The 17,726-nt window shown below is 41.8% G+C and overlaps 1 protein-coding gene across 5 annotated transcripts in view; it reads right to left on the bottom strand.

Moving 5' to 3' along the window:
- Positions 1-17,726, bottom strand: part of LOC107208051 (BEN domain-containing protein 5) — an 880,445-nt gene that overhangs the window by 402,300 nt on the left and 460,419 nt on the right. For all 5 annotated transcript variants that reach the window (XM_015635922.3, XM_015635926.3, XM_015635921.3 and 2 more), the window contains exon 6: positions 11,283-11,322. In XM_015635922.3, coding sequence (XP_015491408.1) covers positions 11,283-11,322 — 40 coding nt within the window. The remainder of the gene's footprint in view (positions 1-11,282; positions 11,323-17,726) is intronic.

Raw genomic sequence — 17,726 nt, forward strand, 5'->3', positions numbered from 1 at the left:
TATTTTGGAAACAGCAGGCAGAGATGGGGTGGTACTGTGTGCTCCACCCTGACTTTTGACACCTGTGGGGCCCTGAGGAAGCTGATCTAGGGAGAGATGTCCTCCCTGCACATGGCAGGGGGTGGAAAGTGATGGTTTTCACCATCCTTTCCAGTGCAAGCCATTCTATGACTCTATGACATATTTAGGTGGAAACAGCATGAAGAATTCAGGTCTTTTCCAGATGGGAACTGCACCCAGCAAAGGATTTACCTGCTGATGGATTCTTTGGTACCATTGCAATAACCCAGGTAATTACAAATTGTTATCTTGAGCCAAAGCCTCCAGGTCAAGCTGGCCAAGAGGCTTCGAAGGGAAGCTCACATCATCTCTGAGTAAGTGAGCATTAAAAGAAAGGAAACAGATTTTTTTTGAGACTGTGCTAGGCAAACATCTCTTGCAGAAAGTGAATAATAAATATGCTGTGTGCCATAGCAATGTCCGTGGGGGGAGGTAAGGAATTGCTATAAAACATCATATTCTAACTACTACAGATGTTGCTGCTAGAATTTACAGTTTTCACTGTGTGCTTATCTCTCCTCACCAGTTTCTGCATGTTGAATCACATTCAAACATGGGCCATTTTAAACCATCTTTTTATTATTTTAACCTTTTTTTTTTTTCTGAGCTACAATTAATTTCTTCTGTGCTATTCTGCAATGTTAAATAGATTCAAGACCTGTATTTACAAACCACATGCAATCCTATTTTGGCACATGTAAATTACATGCAAATACATTCTAAATTAGTTTGTTTATCACTCCAGAATTCTAATCCAAAGGTTTTGGTTTTTAAATTTAGTTTTTATTCTGACATGTTTACAAATGAGTTTGACTCTGGAAAATAACTTAATAAACTCAGGGTTAGCTATGCAATTAGAGGAGGCATCTGGGAACCATAAAACCTGGAAAACAATATTTACATCTTTTATACATCCAAGATTCCACTTTTTTTTTTCCCCCTCCCTTAAATTCATCATTTCAAAATATTGCTGTTATTTTCATATGAGGACAAACAGCAAGAACTCATTTTTATAACCAATGACCCTTCTCTCCAACAAGCAATTCATAGGGTAGCACTGGATAAAATGCATAAAGTAGAAGATTTCATTATAAAAAAAAAAAAAAAAGAAAATGAAAAATAACTGAATTAACATTGATCATGACTTTTCAACAGCATTTCTTATTATTACGGCCAGGCAAAGTCTCCTGTGGGCAGTAAAGCTTTCCCATGTATTATTAGCCCTCTACAGAAAGCTATGAAAAGACACAAATCTGTTTTGTCAAAGGACAGAAGAGCATTTAGTTATAAGAGAAAGTATGGCCATAATCCATTGCGGGGTTGAAGGTGAAGAAAACAGAACTATAACACGAAGCCTTAAGAGAGTAATGCCCCCAGAGTTAATTCCTGAGCATGGGCAGCGGGGAGAGCTCGCTCCCAGGGCAGCCTGACAGGGCCAGGCTTTGGATTTATGAGCAGCAGCCCCTGCCAGCCCTGCTCAGGCTGGGTGAGAACACCACGGCTCCTGCTTCCAGGATTCTCCCCATGCTTTGGGATGCCACCAAAAGCAGCCCTGGCAGAGCTGTCCCCCAGAGGTGGGAGTGCCCTGCTTGGCTGTGCTGCTGCTGCTGGTCCAGCCCAGAGCCCAGACGAGGCCACTGAGGAAAGGTTTCCAGCAGACAGAGAGATATTTGGGTGTTTGGATAACAAAACTGGAGCCCATCTCCCGGAGCGAGGGGGCTCCGCTAGGGATCAGCGAGAAGTTGCTCTTGCTGTTGGGTTTGTCCAACCTTTGACAGGAATTAGGGGTTTGGTCCAAGTCAGCTGCAATTTAAGTGCTCTGGGTCACATCCCAAGGCAAACGTGCAGCAGGTCAAAGTGAGGGTTCCTTTTTCATCCAGCCACAGGCCCTGCAGCCTCACAGTCCCTGGCAGGAAGGTGGGTTCAGCACAGGGGATAGGCAGCAGCACAACAGGATTTTGTGTGCTCACAACCACTGTGAGGCTCCCTGGAGGATGGGCAGGAAAATCAGGGTCTCTACAGATAATCCTTCCTTCCTTCCAGTCATCCCCAGAGGATAAGGACAAGGGATGCAGCTGTGCAACAGGGCAGGTAATATAATAAAGCATCAAGAATAACACAATCTCCTGCTATGTCCTAGGTATATTGAAAACAGTTATTTTCATTTTGATTCATATGGCCCAGAGATGTGACTCTGGTTTATGTTGCCTCCCTGCTTATTCTCTCTGCCTTGTGCCCCTTCCCCTCCTGTGCCTGGCTCCTCTGGCAGCACTCTCTGTCCTGGCACTCACAGCACCTTTGCAGTCCAGTGAAGGGTCTTGTGCAACGTCAGGAGCAGATTGTGGTGTTAAAACAGTATTTCACCTTCCTTTAACCCCCTTCTTAAGGACACTGCAGTGCTACTACTGCCTAACAGTCCTCACATTATCTCATTTAGCAGCAGCTCAAATGACTCCCTCCAAAACTGCACTGAGCTGTGTGATGAACAAGTCTCTTTCCACCATGGCTTGTGCTGCACTTACAGCCTGAATTGACAGAACCAGCACACCTTCCCCATTCAAATCTCTACTAAAAATTCCTTTGTTACAAGCTCAAAATAATAATAAGGGCTCTGGGTGATCCTTTCTTGTGGGTTTCCCTGTGACCTTGGCTGACTGCTTTAACAGAAATGTTTTGCATACAAAAGAAATGAGCCCACTGGCAATCCTTGGAAACAAATGAGCTTAGGAAAAGTCCTTTGTGCAGTTCCAGCTCCTCTCTTCCTCAGTCCCACTCGTTGTTGCTGTATAATCACCACTGGTTTTGCCATTTTCTGTTACATCAGAGATTGGAGGGAAGGGAGAGCAAAGGGACACAGTTCTATGAAAATAATATTTTATTTTTTGACGTTCTCTTTCCTTATATTCCCATCCATTGCCCTGAGCTTTGTCTGTTTAAGTTTCCAGCTGTTCAGGAGCAGCTTGGTGCCACTGCATCCAGTAGGATGACACCCCTGTGGACTGGGGTACATGGATGCTGCTAAAACAGAAACGAAGCACAGTTGCTGCATTTGCCTGGCTAGGTTAAAAAAAACAAAAGGACACAAGCTAAGATTCAGGCCTAGGTGGAATTCAGCTGCACTGGAATGACAGCACCCTAAAGCCAGTGAAAAAAGGGCTTGGGGCTTATTTGTCAGAGCACCCAAGGAATGGGGCTTGGAGGCATCTGTCCCCACACTGGTGAGGCTCTGCTGCTCAGGGCTCTGCTGGCTCCTGCATTTCTGCACTCTCTTCTACTTCATAATGACAATATAATCCTCTGCTGCCTTCTAGATATTTAATACACTGATTTCTACTTAGTCTTGTTGAGGTCACTCAGCAAGAAGAAATCTGCCTAAGTGAAGAGTGACAGGTGACCTTGAAAATTAAAATTTCATTAAAAAGGAAGAACGCTTTCCATCCTTCCTAAAAACATCTGATACTGAAGAAATAAGGGGTTTACAAGAAAAAAAGTTTCTATTTTAAGTTTTCCCTGAGCTTACACAAAAAGAGGAGCACAATACACCTGTGCACAGACTTGCTCATTTTCAGTCCCTCTAAATGAGTGAGATGCTCATTCTGCAAATTGTAGAGTAAAAGAGAAAGTGTTATGTGCAAACATTTACAGCATGGAAAACCTCATCACCTGGGATACTTGCTGCTTCTGAAAATTCTGATGAAGGATAAGAACCAAGACAACTTACTGTAATCAATTATGCACAGATAGTCCTCAGCCTATGTACAATTCATAAAAATAATACCAAAAACATAACATGGATTTACATGCAGAAATGAAATATGGACATGGCCAGAGCACTAATCTTCGGATTGCTATCTGAAAATGGCAATCCTGGCACTTTGAGCAGGTCTCTGGCTAGATGCTGTTCCCTTGAAGAAATTTCCAGCAGTCCTTCAGCATCTCCTGCTTGCACAAGAGGAGCTGCAGAGCCACAGCCTGGGACTGGAGGTGACAGGAGGCAGCACCCAGGGAGTCGGTGCTGCAACAGCCTGGATGTGGGTTTTATGTCTGAGCAGGCAGAGCTGACCAACACCCCCACACGTCCCCAAAGCCCTCATGGTGCACAGAAAGCCATTGTTTGACGATCTGACTGAGTTTGACAGAAGAATGATGCCCAGCTGTGTCCCATGTGCAGCACAGGATCCCCTGCATGCACACCCCTGCACATGGACTGACCACAGGCAGTGGTCACCCTCCCACATTAGCCACTAAATCCAAAAGGCAACTTGAAGATCTATCCAGGTTTCAGGCAGGTATGAACATGTGAGGTTGTCATCCTGACAAATACCAAATTCACACCTTGAGGTCTTTTCTGCGTCTTTTCCATTCACCCTTATTACAGTAAAATCAAGGAATTCTCGTTGCAATATCAATCCTCTCGTCAACTTTACACCCCTTAAAACCTGTAAAATATTTAGATTTCCATGTGAAAATTTGTTCCTGTTTTGCTGTAGCTGACATTCTTTTGTCACAGGTCTCACACAGTTTTGCCCAGGTGAGCCCCAAAGAGTACCCAGTGACTTAATGAGCAGATCAATTACTGGTCATAAGAAAAGATACTGTCTCTTTAAAGGTTATTTGAAGGTTGATTGCTATCTTATTGCTTATATCCTGCAAATCTATTCAGCCTTATGAATGAATTTGACCTTTTTATACTTACTGGGGGAAAAAAACAGAACAGAAGTTAATTTAGAGCTCTATAATACAACACTTTTTCCCAGAGAAATGAAAGGGCATTCAAATCGATACCTGCACAATAACACTCTGATGAATGTTTGCACCCAATTTTCTCATTTTGCTAACTTGAGATTGGGCATTTTGAATAGTTCTCAAAGAACATATTCTTTATGTGCTGTGAAGTATGTGGTATTGTGTCCAAACAATGCTAGAGGATAATCATTATAGGAGTGTCACTGGGCCTGAAAAGGTCAGTTAGTTAGAAATGTCAGCTTTCAATGCAACTGTGCCGGACCTTCCCATGTACGGATCCAATTAAAGGGACATGCCAAGGTGCATGGAAACACCATGGTGACCCAGAATAATAATAAGGGATTGTGGTAAAGCTTGATATTTTTCTTCAAAAGTAATGGATTAGCCTTTAGAATATCTTCTCTGCAGTCTTATTTTGACTTGGCAAATATCACTTCTTCTACATGTATCCAAAAAAAGGTCACTTTTTTAAATGCAAAGGTGGGGATGAAACAGCCTCACTAAAAGTAAACATGCTGCAACCAAATGGGGATAAAGTTCTGGTTTCATTATTGAATCAGAAAAGTGGCATTTCAGTAGAACCCAAACCTGCGATATTTGGGATGGATGTGGGCGATGTTTGGGGACACAGGTGGAGATAGGTCAGGGGACAGGCAGAAAGATCAGGTAGGATTTATTCTCTTGGACATGGTGTGAGGGAAGGGAAAAGACACTGGAGCAGGAGATATCTTCAATTATTATTCTGGCAAATGCAGAGGTATAACTGAGAATTAGGAAGGTACTGATCTGCATGAATGAGTAATTGCAAGCAACAATATTATTTCACCTTATCACAGCAAATGGATATTCTCACAGCTCTTAAGATACTGTAAAGATGAGAAATTTGATATAGTAAAATTTCCTAATTAGCCTCAGGACAGCTGAAGCCAACCTAATGGCACAAAAAAAGGAAAAGAGTCCACATATTCCTTCTGCTCTCTGTTAATACAATCATCTTGCTAAAGTTTCATCAAGTCTGAAACAAACTTCTTCCTGTAGCTTTATGGCTCAGCTAAGACAGACAACATGGGAATTTCACTTTGAGCTGAGATTTTAGCATTTATATTTTATTTTCATGGTAGGGAAATTCTTGTACTGTGTTCAGACAAACCATTTGGGGTCTATTGCCTTGCTGAGCAGTGAGATTCTGACTCCCCCAGTTATCTCATTTTATTGTGGGTGGATTAATACCCAGTGATATGGGAAATAATTCACTGAGCATTAAAAGACTCAATTATTACTGGAATTCTAAGTAATTTCTTTTCTCCACCAGCTTTGCAAGTAAAAGACCATGTGAAGCTTCACTAGCAGACATGAGCAGTGGTTATGTTAGGCTGTTTAAAATCTGCAATACCATCCTTTGACACATACTTAGACCAAAATCAATGTGCTATTAATTAATAAGGACTTGCAAAAAAAAAAAAAAATGTCCCCAAGTTTTAGCAGCAAACAACTTTCTGTCACATTTTATTAGTTGGTATCATTTTTACTAATACCTGTCTTATAGCTTCATGACTTTGAGTTCATATTATTTTCATGCTTCAATTAGAAAGAAGTTGATAGCCAGACTATCCAGGAAGGTAATGGAAAAGTCTTGTAGCAGGGCTTAGTGGTGGAATTTATAGTCAAATGAAACTTTGAAATATACTATAAAACTTCTCCTTCCTTTTCGTACTTTTACTTGAGGTCTCATAAGCAGTAATATGTAGAAATGCAAAACTTAATCAGCTAAAAAATATAGCAAATCCCACATATCACTTTATGCAATGCCAGGAGAGCAGAAATATATTTTCCTAACCAGAGGAAATTAACTAGGCAACGGTCCTATATCTATAATTTAAAGCAGTAAAATATGTATGGCAGAAGCCAAAGCCACCTTAAAAGAATTCAGGGTAGCAGTATATCACAAATTAATGAAATGGAGACATTTTTAGAGCAGGCAGCACTGATGATATTAAAGGGGGGAGAATATTTCACTGCATAGATCGAACTGATAAATACTTTTAAAATCAAGCTTTTTTCCCTGGTTTAAAAGTGTAAGAGCTTGAATATTAGGAGGGAGCATGCACAAACCATTAACATTTCTGATGAAATCTCAATGGAGATTAGGATTATTTTACTCTCTCCCTGCCTGTAAAGCTCTGGTGTGGCTTTCACATTAGGAAAATCTGAGTAAATCAAAAGCCAGGAATTATGTAGTCAGCACTTACTTTTTTCATCTAAAACAGAGCTGAAAGAAACTTAAAAAAATTACTTTATATTCCGTGCTGTAGCCAAGCTGGACACTACGGAATATTCAACTACCCCAGGTTTTTTAAAAGCAATCAATTTACTGCTGCCAAATGTAGTAGGTTTATATACATCTGGGAAACATGCACCTACGGTGCTGATGAATTTCTCCTGACACTGCGCTGATTTCAAGAGAATGTTATTTTAAATTGGCAGTAGAGAGACTGGTAGAGAAGGATAAAGCCCCGAGGATGGCTGAATCAAAGAGAATTTCAAAAGAATTTTCCTGATGGTTCTTGGATAATATCACATGTTAGCTATTTTCAAAGCCAATAGTTTCCAACACACTTCCATTTATGGTATCAATAATTAAAAAATACTTCAGTGGGAGAGGAACTTACCTTACTGAGAAGAGAAATTGGAAAGCTGTATTATTATCATAAACACAGGAGATGCAAAAAGCTGTGTCTCCATGGAAAAGCTATGGAAACAGGGGTATCTTATTTGCAGCTATTGAGTGGTTACCACAAAATGTGATGTGATTGCATGTGCGTGTTCAAAGTGCTACTAGAACATGATCACAGAGAAATGAAGGGCAGATCCTCATCTCCTTTTTTTCAACAAGGCCAAATTAAACTACCTCAAGCTTTGGTCCTAAACCTCAAAGACAACCAGAACAGCGTTAAGGAAATGTTTTGGATCCAATTCAGAGGTAAAGCTGTGTTTAAAGAAAATTTAAATTACCAAAACTTAAATCTCATTATGTCCCACTCCCTGCCAGCATGTCCCTGCCAGCTCCTAATGAATTTTTAACATCCTTCCCCCACCCCACTGCGCACATCAGCTCTGACTCGGGCACCCTGAACTGTACAGCTGCACTCTAATTGTACCTCACATGTCAAGGGGCAAGAAGAAAGGAGTGTGGCGAGAGCATTGATAAATTTAACTTAACATTCCTCCAGCTACCCAGCAGCAAGGCAGAGCGGTGAACTCCCCTCCACATTTTACAGGGGTATCAGTTACTTCAAAGGAATATATTTGAGCACGAGGGAGTCTGGCTTGCTCCCAGATTATGCATCTTTTGTGTCTGGCTGTTTCTGGAGATCCACAGCAAAGCAACAACTTCCTCCAGTTTGGGGTACAGTGTGGAGCTTTCCATACCTGCTTTATTAGGGTGCTGGAAGAGGTGAGCCCTGTGTTTTGCATACAAATCATGTAGCTGGAGCTGCAGCTCCTGCCATCTGTATTTCTTCCCATTCCTTTTATTTTTTTCACTTTTTCCCAGACTTCTCTCCATCCAGGGTATAGATTAATGGTCTGTACTTGTTCACTTGAACATACAGATGTGCTTTTAAGGCCAGAACCTGTTCAGCCAGGTTTCAGGAAGCCAAGGACACGTTGTTTGGGGGTTGAAAGCCATGTGGAGCAGGGCAAGAGGCAGCGCTGGGTCACCCCCAGTGTGGGCTCAGCACAGCACAGGCAGGGGTGAGGTTCAGGGAACAAGAAACAGGCACAAATTCTGACCCTTTGGGGATTCCTGGGGAACCATGCAACAGCCATGGCCAAGGGGAGCATTGTGACTGCCATGAGACAACGTCCAGGTTCCCGTGATTCCACAAACTCTCTTTAAATGTTTTGGCGCCTGAGTCTCAACAACACTTAACTTACATTATTGGCAATTAATCTTACCTTGCAATTAATCTCATTAATTGGCTGATCAGCTTTTGGAAATTGTTTTAGTAACACATGGAGAAGAGTTGTTGTACTGTCTGCATGGGTTCACCATCAATTCTTGACTAAAGGTAGGAAAACTGGTTAAAGAGCTTCACACACACACAAGAAAGAGAGATGATATTCATTGTGACAGAGGTGCAAATCTCAGAGGTCACCTTTCCTTTTGAAGCCCTTTGTCTATTCTTACAATTAAGCAATAGGGTTTTGGTGGCTGACACCCCTTGTGGGACACAACTCTGACTAAAGCTGTGTGACCTCTGCCGAAAGCAAAGGCTGCCTGCCCGCGGCGAGGTGGAGAACAGAAACAAGTCCCAGAGGATTGGCAGGTGCAACTAAACAGCTCAGCCCCTCATTTGAATAGGTAAATTAAGGGTTGACAGTGATTATGGCTGATCTCAGCCATCATAACCGATATCACGACTTTGTAAAAGCAGACTGTCAATGTCAGATCTTAGAGCTAGGACTCAAAGAATTAAATATTTTAAAGTAGCAGTCTCCAAAGACAGATAAACGCCCCAAGGCTATGATTTATTTTATTTTATTTTTGTATTTGTAGGGCTGAAACTAGACCCTTTAATCCACAGGCTGACATTTTCCAAACCTACTAGGAATTGAGTGCCTAACTTTTTCAACCCTTTTGAAAAATCTCAGCTTTAGGCTCCTTGGTAAGCTTGGCCTGATCCAGCACCAAGCGCCTTTTGAAAATGCTGCTACTGAAGGCAAAACTACAGGCATTTCATTATGTAATCATGAACAAGTAGTATTTTTCTCCTTATCTACCCAGTTATGGTAGATTTCTGGTTAAATATCAAAGGGTAAAACTTGCATTTCAGAAAAAGTAAGTGCTACAGAAAGCTTCTCCCCAACACTTTTAGTGCATTATGCCTACCTACACAGTTATTGAAGATCCTTCTACCTAATTGCTGTGTTCATTTAGTAGATTTCTTTATTAAACAGAGATCTAAAGCTACTGCTACTTACTGATCACATCTATGTACAAACTCTACCCAATCAACCCTTTTACAGTGAACATTGCATCAGAAATTATGGAAAAGGTATCATAAGTTTCCTTTATGGAAAAGTCTCATATTAAGTCATTCTGGTCCCCAACCCTCTTTTTCTCTTGTTGAAAAAGTGCCATGGACTTTGGTGCCCTTATCCAAGATCTGACTGTGTGCTATGATGAAGACCTTCAGAGATCTTTTTTTCTTTTTCCTCTAGAAACAGGGAATGCTGAAGATATGGAAAATGAAAAATGTGCCATGTTTGTCCTTGAAGTTACAGTCAGAATAGTGACAATAGCTGTATCACGCTGTATTGTTGCTTTTATCAGCAAGTGCCCTGAGCATACATTAACATAATTGCAAACTGCGTGAAAAGTGAACATGCAAAAATGTGATGCAATTGCCAATAGCCTCAAACATCTGTCCCAACAAAGTGTTCCTCCTCCTTATTTTAATTCTTATTATTTTAACAAGGTTAGTGAAGGAGAAACCATGTCACAGATTATATCTACATTCAAAGTGTCAGAACAATTATTGATGCAAAATTGTTATCCAAGCAAATGTGTGTCACATTTTGTTCACTTCTCATAACACCTGTTCACTCTGCTAACACATTATTACCACTTAAGGCCAGAATTCATTAGTCCCAGTCAAAGCCCACCTGAAAGCTTAATTCATACACACATCTGAAAAATGAACAAAGTTAACCAAAATGTGGCATCATTTGAGCAGGGCTTCATCTGAAGCTGGTGGGCAGCAAACTTCTGTAGCAGCTAGTGGAAAGAAAGTGAGCCAGACAAATAGGAATAAATTAAAAGCCACCCAGCCTTAAGGGCTGAGATCACAGAGGAGCACAACTGAACCAACCTGCATTTCCACCACAGTGCTGACACCTTCAAAACTCACTGTGGTCAGAGCCCCACACTTTTCCCATACAAACAAATTTTGGTCGATCTCCCCAACAGGCAAATGACAAAAGCCATCATGAAGCAGATAGTTTAAAGTATTTTAATTCTACCTAAATATTTTCTGACCCACCTGGGGGTTCTCAGCCCTGAGCCTGGACTTTGTCTCCATCCACACGTGCGGAGTGTCACCATCTCCCAGTTCCCCAGACTGCTCCCGTTTGCCACCAAGGAAAGTCAAGCTTGCATTTCTGTGATACTTGAACACACTTTGTGAATTTGAGGGCATCTGCCCTGCAGATATACCACTAACTGTAACCCCAGGAGGCTTAAAGAAATATCAGCACTCCAATTCATAGAGTAAAGGTCTGAAGAGGCAGCTCTGTGAACGGATAACTGCCCGGGGCTTTGCCAAGCACAATATAGCTGTCACTTGTTATTAGGTGAAAGATTTTCTGGGGAACAGTGTTTTTCATTTTGCATGTCAGAGACGGGGGGAAAAACACATTTAGACAACCATCTCTTTAAGAAAAGAGAAGAGAGCGGCGCGGCAGAGCTCACTTACCGGGGCTGGTTATTGTCAGGAGGTCAAGCCGCCGTTTCTGCTGAAAAACAAATTATAAAAGGAATTGTTAAAAGGGGACTAATTTTAGTGGGTCAGCTTAGACCTGCAAAGTAAGTGTTCTGACATTTACAGCAGGATTAATTACAAGTTACATGGCTCACAGTAACTCTTTTGGAAGGGATCCACGTGTACTTTATGAGGGAGGAAAAAATCCCTTCCTCAGTCCTTTTCATGTGTTTTTATTTGCGCTTATAAAGTGTTACTATTTCTTTTTTGGAACATATACTTGAAATGGATAGCTGGAAGCACAGATGGACCAATATATTTATAAAAGTGATTTCTGATTCCACAGGGAAGAAGACATGGAACCAGGACAAGCAAGTCTAAGTTCTTTATTCATATCAATCACTGACTCAATGCCTGTACGTGATCAAACACAATTATATTGCCTTGGGGTGAACCTTTCAAAGACATGTAAGAGGATCTAGACAAACTCAAGACTGATAAAAAGAAAACTTCTTTGCATGCTGAGCACAGTCAGCCCATGGATCTCGTTGCCACCGGATATCCATCACCCTAAAAGCTTGCCAGATTTGATCATCACTGGATATGGGTACAGATAGCAAAATACAGAGAGTTATTATGGCAAATAATCAAGTTTACTCAGAGGACTGGTTTCTGGAATGGCTGCAAAACTTCACAGGGTGAGCAAACCCATACTATGAGAAAGTTAGGAAGATTTTTGGCCTGGAACAATCTATCCCACCAAAGAATTTGTGATGGTGGGGTGCACCTGAGGTTCCCTTTTCCCACAATGTGTAGCCAGCACTGTTTTCTACTCCATGTTCCCAGTGTTAGGTGAGCTCTCCACCATTGTCTCTCTGTAGCTTGCCACTTAAATCCTGGTGCTCCTGGACCATTAGCATCTTTTTCCACTTTTCTGTGGGCTGAGAGCTTTCCATCACAAGCAGGGCTTTCCCCATCTCACGGAAAGACTGTTGCTGCCCCTTCATCATAGCACTTTCCAACTTACTGTCTCCTTCCTAACTTTGCCCAACATCAGTGTGTCTAGCAGGTATTGAAGATTATACTGTCCAGTTTAATTTCTCTCTCCTAATTTGCTCAATAATGTCTGTGTTACTTTCATTTATTGTCAGCCCTATTGATCTTCCAATCTAATTCTCATCACTGCACTCACTGTATTCCCTATGTGACAGCTGAAAGTCCTTGAGGAGGAAACATTGACTTGGTATTCCCTACCCTGAGTGTTGTTCCTTGGAAATCATGACTGATGAAACTCCTTTCCAAGCCCATCATTTCTCTCTGGTAAAGCTTCACTGGCTGAAGTTCACGGACACCGTTGGTCATCCACTGAACACACTTGAGCTGTGCTGGGCACAACAGCAAATTTGGCTTCCTGGGGAGCCAAGTGGGGTGTGAGGCTGGAAAAAACACATTTCTGAAACCTTCCTAGCCTTCAGTTCCTTACCTCTGGCACAACACAAAATATATTTGAGAGAAAATTCCCATCTGTCTTTTTCCAGAGGTACTCCTTGTTCTCTTGCTAAGTCATTCGGAGCATGACCTTACCCATGTGCTCGAGCACATTTGCTCTAGTTGAAAATACTGGGGCCAGTGTATGCCAAACCTTTTCCCAGGTGTTCCAGGGTAAAAGGGAGCAGGATACCCTGCTGCTGCCCGTGTCACCTGCTCACCCCCCTCCTTTCTTGGGAGCAGCAAAGCAGGGTAAGAAATCCTGTGTGTGAGCACAGCACCCACCTTCCCAGTGGGAGCCGTGAGACAAAACATCTCCTAATGAGCTAAATTTTATATAGATCCTACACCTTAATCCTGATTCATATGTACAAAGCTGTGAAATGCCAGAGCTTAGCCCCCACTGGGCCAAAAGCTTTGCTTACATTTCTCAGCACAACTGGAACTCCAAATGCTGTATATCTAATGAACAGCTAGAGCAGAAAATATATATCTGAATCCTATACTCCGTGAAAGCCTCTCTACTAGGAAAAAAGGTGGAATATAAATATCCTGCATCAAAGAAAGTTGGAAAATGTAAAGATATGGAACAGAGAGAAAGTCATGCAGCCCAACTGGCCCCCAGTCCTGACTTGAGTCTGTTAAATGGGGTAAAAATAAACATTAAATAAGAAACCAAAATAGCTTAGCTTGATACGTCAGGAAAACAAAAGCATACAGGACAGGTCAAACAAATGGGAAATAAAATGAAATTATTACAAGTCAAATGTTCAGTTTGTAACTTTTTTTCCGGTTTGAATACTGCCTTCAAGCTGACCTTGGAAAAAACAAATTAACTCCAGATCCAGGAAATCTTGGTGTGTATGTTGAACTTTAAGCTGAGTTATTTCTCTGACTTCAAGTAGAGCTGCTCTGATCTTTTGCATCTAACACCTAACTGCTGCAAGGGATTTGAAATGCCACCAGGTTCTTGGCACTGGCTCCACCCAAGTGCTCCAGGCTGGAGCTCGGTGGCTCCTGCCTCCCTGGTGACAGAGGGAGGAAAAAATTCCCAGCTCTGACCTTCACTGGACCTTGAAGAGGTTTCTCTGATTTAACTGGTCAAGGGAAGTTTGTGTACACTCACCCCAGCCCTGGAGAGAAGCAAACAGAATCGTGCATTTAAACATGCAAAAATGCCCTAATTATGGACACTCTCCGGAAATTCCTGCCTGCTCTCAGATCTCAGGGCTAGCTCTGCCGTTTCCAGGGCTCAGCTGGATGCAAGCAGCCTAGTAACTAGATGGATTTAAAAAAAACCTAAAAAACCAGACAGACTCACTTATGAGTAGCTATAAAAACAGCAGTATTTGAATTTAAAGAGAGAGACATTACAAATGTCACACCCATTAATAAAATAATTTCATCGGAAGAATCGTGGCTGTGGGGCTTTATATATTTGCTTCTTTCTTCAGTGCTGAAAGATGCAAATTGCAGCTGTGGCCCCCCCTCCAGCATGATCACCCTCTCCCTGTTTTGACAGATTTCTTGAAAGACTCAGCTCACAAGATGTCTGGCTTTTTTTTGTTCTGCCTTTAGGAATTTTCCACTTCTCAGACACCTGCCCCTGCTGAGATGCTTGGGACCATCCCAATCTTCAGGCAACCTACTATCCCAAGAATTTCCTACAATCTGGGCACTGAAATGCAATGAGTGTCATCCCTGGTTGGGAAAGTGGTGACAGCTTCCCATGTCTCTAAGGCTGGATTTCAGCCACGTTGACAAAAGGGCATTCCATGAGAGACACAGAAATGATCCCCACAGCCTCAGCCATCATTTATAGGAGGCAAACAGAAATATTCCCTGCATCATCACAGCATCTCTGCTGCTGCTGTAATCCTGTCCTGCCCTTAAGGGGCAGCATCCTCTTTTCCACTCTGCTGGCTGTTGGAGATGCCAAGGGCAGGAGGAGGCCACTGGTGATTCATTCTGTTTCCCACCTGGAGCAGTTTCCATCGCTGGCACTACCCAGAGGTGCAGTCCCCACACTGCACCAGGGCTCGGAGCAAACCTGCAGCAGATCGTGTTCACTTCCACAAAATTAACACAATCTTTAATTAATGTAATAAGCACTGATGAGTAATAAATCATATTAAAATACAAGGAAGGCAATTTTTTAATAAATTAAGCATTGATTCACTCAATAAATATTAATCTACTAAGCATCAAGTATTCATTGCATTTTAGGAAACCAGTTGAAGAACGTCGCTGGTGAGCTGGTCTGCAGCGTGCAGAATGGTCCCTGTTCACCCATAATATGCACTTACTTTTAACTAATTCCTGAATTTATCAAGTTAAACAACTTGAATGAAAGTGAGTCTGGATTATTATACCATTGCAAGATGCAATTTTCTTGACACAGATTCTAACTCACCCCTCAGACTTTTTCCTGTTTCTTAGTAACTCCTTTCCTAAGTACCTCTTTTTCTAAATACCTCCTTTCTCTTCCTTGGTTTTGGAGGTCTTTAAAATATTTGCTGACTGGTGTCACTTAATTTTCACCTCAATTAACTTAGTAAGAGTTGCAAAACTAGGAAAAAAAAAATGCAGGGGGAGTGTAAATTAACTCATTCATTTAAGTTCAGCTTATCTATGAGATGTTCTTTCACACTTTGCTCTCTGCAGAGTTCCTCCAACCTTTTATATAGATGTGGGATGTGCTGCACTTGCTTTGACTCTTATCTACAGATTAGCAAAAGAGAAGGGAAAGAAAGCCAGATGCAAAGATGCCCCACGAGACTGATATGGAGCTGTTTCTGTAGCAACCGATGATTTTCTTCTCATGTAAGAATGAGCCTCGTCATATCTAATTCTGAATGTATCTGGGCCTTACTTGCCAGCCAAAGCTGAGTCGAGTATTAAGTCAATATAGTCAGAAAGAGTGATAAAAAAGCAATTATAAAGTCATCTTCCTACTCCTCCTCCAGCCACGATCCAAAAAATATCCTTATCCCTGCTTCTGTCCCAGCACATCATATCCCAGGCCCCAACATCCAGCAGTGCAGGTAAGTGGGGATGGAGTTGGCAGCAGCCACTCAGGGATCTGTTCCACACATGATGCTGGAAGCTCCTTCAGCTTCCCAGCCATCCACATCCCAGGAACCAGCAGAGGTTTTTCTAAACAGCATTTATTCCTGCCTTGCTCTGAGTCTCCATATAAAATTCCTAAGCCTGGAGCTGAGATCAGCTCTAGAAAGCTCCTGTTGGGTTTGTGCCTTTCACTGCCTTCACTCTGGGCAGGTTTTGCTGCAGCTGTGAACCCAAAACCAGGCTGCCCACTCACCAACAGCTCCTTACAGGAAACTGGAATTGACTCTCTAGGATCTCACAAGGCCTTTGTCCTCCAAAATGTATTTTACCCAGCCTGGTCTCTGCTGTTGATTTCTTCCCCCTAATCTGAGTGTGTTTGGAACATGTGTCTGTCCCCCACCACCTTCAATTTACTGTGCAGGGGGTTTAAGATTAAAATGAAGAGCATGATAAATTTTTTTTCCTGGAAACTTTGCTGCAAGTTGTCACTAATAACTCCTTTTCTTTTCTTTTTGACTTCAAATCTAGTGTTTCTTTTCTGTAAACTGTGTTGACACAAGAGTAATATAAACCAGTGTATCTCATCACAAATACAGCTGAGGATGTACTGAAGGGTGCATTTCACATTTCTGTGCCCTTTATGATTGCCACACTCTGAAACATCAATGCTTTGGAAACCTGTCCTTTCACATTACGGCATGAAAGAGCCCAGGAGCTCAGAAAAGGATCAAAGTGACCCCAAATGTGCAACTTGGCACAGTTGGGTGGCACAGCCAGGCTGCCACCAGGCACCACCATGGTTTGCATGGGAGGGAAGATGTGCAGGAGGGGGAGGTTAAAGGCTCTATCCCATCCTTCCTTGTTGCCACCTGTTGTTGGACAGGTCAAGAAATATTCAGGGCTGATCAACATCTGGATAAATTTTCTAAGGATGGCTTCAGTGAAGGAAGGTGTTGGGAAAAAAGTGAGCAATCATATCTGCCTAGTTCCTCAAATGCAAATTTCACTGCTTGTACCTCCTTCCCTTCAGAGTGCAAGAGTTACCTCCAAAGAGAAACTCTCGATTTAAGTAATGATGCCAAAAACCTACTAATTCAAATCCTGTAAAATGGATAATTTGATGATGTAAAACTGGTTTGTTTTTTTTTTTTTCATAGTGAGCAATAATCTTTTCTTTCCATCCTGAAATCACAGGCTTTTGTTCACATAATGAAACAAGATCTAACATTTTGTACTTCCTTTATGATTAGCTGCTGAAATTTCCTGGTATAATGATAAAATGAACCAATCAGCTTGTTGACACTTGACTGGGATTTTAGCAAATTGCATCTGCTGTAGCCTACCCTGTGGAATCAATTATTGATAATATAGGTGTGGAAGAACATTTATAAAGTGGTTTGGGATATGTTATCACTCATGCTAAGAACTATAATGAGCATTTTAAACCATTTTGACAGTGGCCTTTGCAGATATTTGATCGCTGCAATATGTGGTAACTTGGTTCTGGTTTGGAATCCAAACCAAGTCCAAACAATGAAATACAGTGCCAAACCTTTAAGCTACTTTACTCATTCTTCCCCTGCACATATCTCCTCCTTAATATCTGACACTTGCCTATTGATTTCCCAAAACCAGTGATACCTTCCTACATTCCCAAAGCACTGCCAAACAAGTAGCTGAGACTTCTCCTTCTTCCCCCTTGAAGTATTTGTCTCAGGAACAGAAGATCCACACACAATGTTCTTACAGCCCTGCTGTGCTCTAAAGGTGCATAGAATGAAGATTAATACAACAAAGGTTAAGAAGAGGTGGAAAAGCCATTTTTTTAGCCCAGTTAGTGTAAGCTCTGGCAGTAGTAGCAGGTTGCAGCCCCTTGGTGAG

This window comes from Parus major, chromosome 8, assembly GCF_001522545.3.
Source record: "Parus major isolate Abel chromosome 8, Parus_major1.1, whole genome shotgun sequence".
Lineage (NCBI taxonomy): Eukaryota > Metazoa > Chordata > Aves > Passeriformes > Paridae > Parus > Parus major.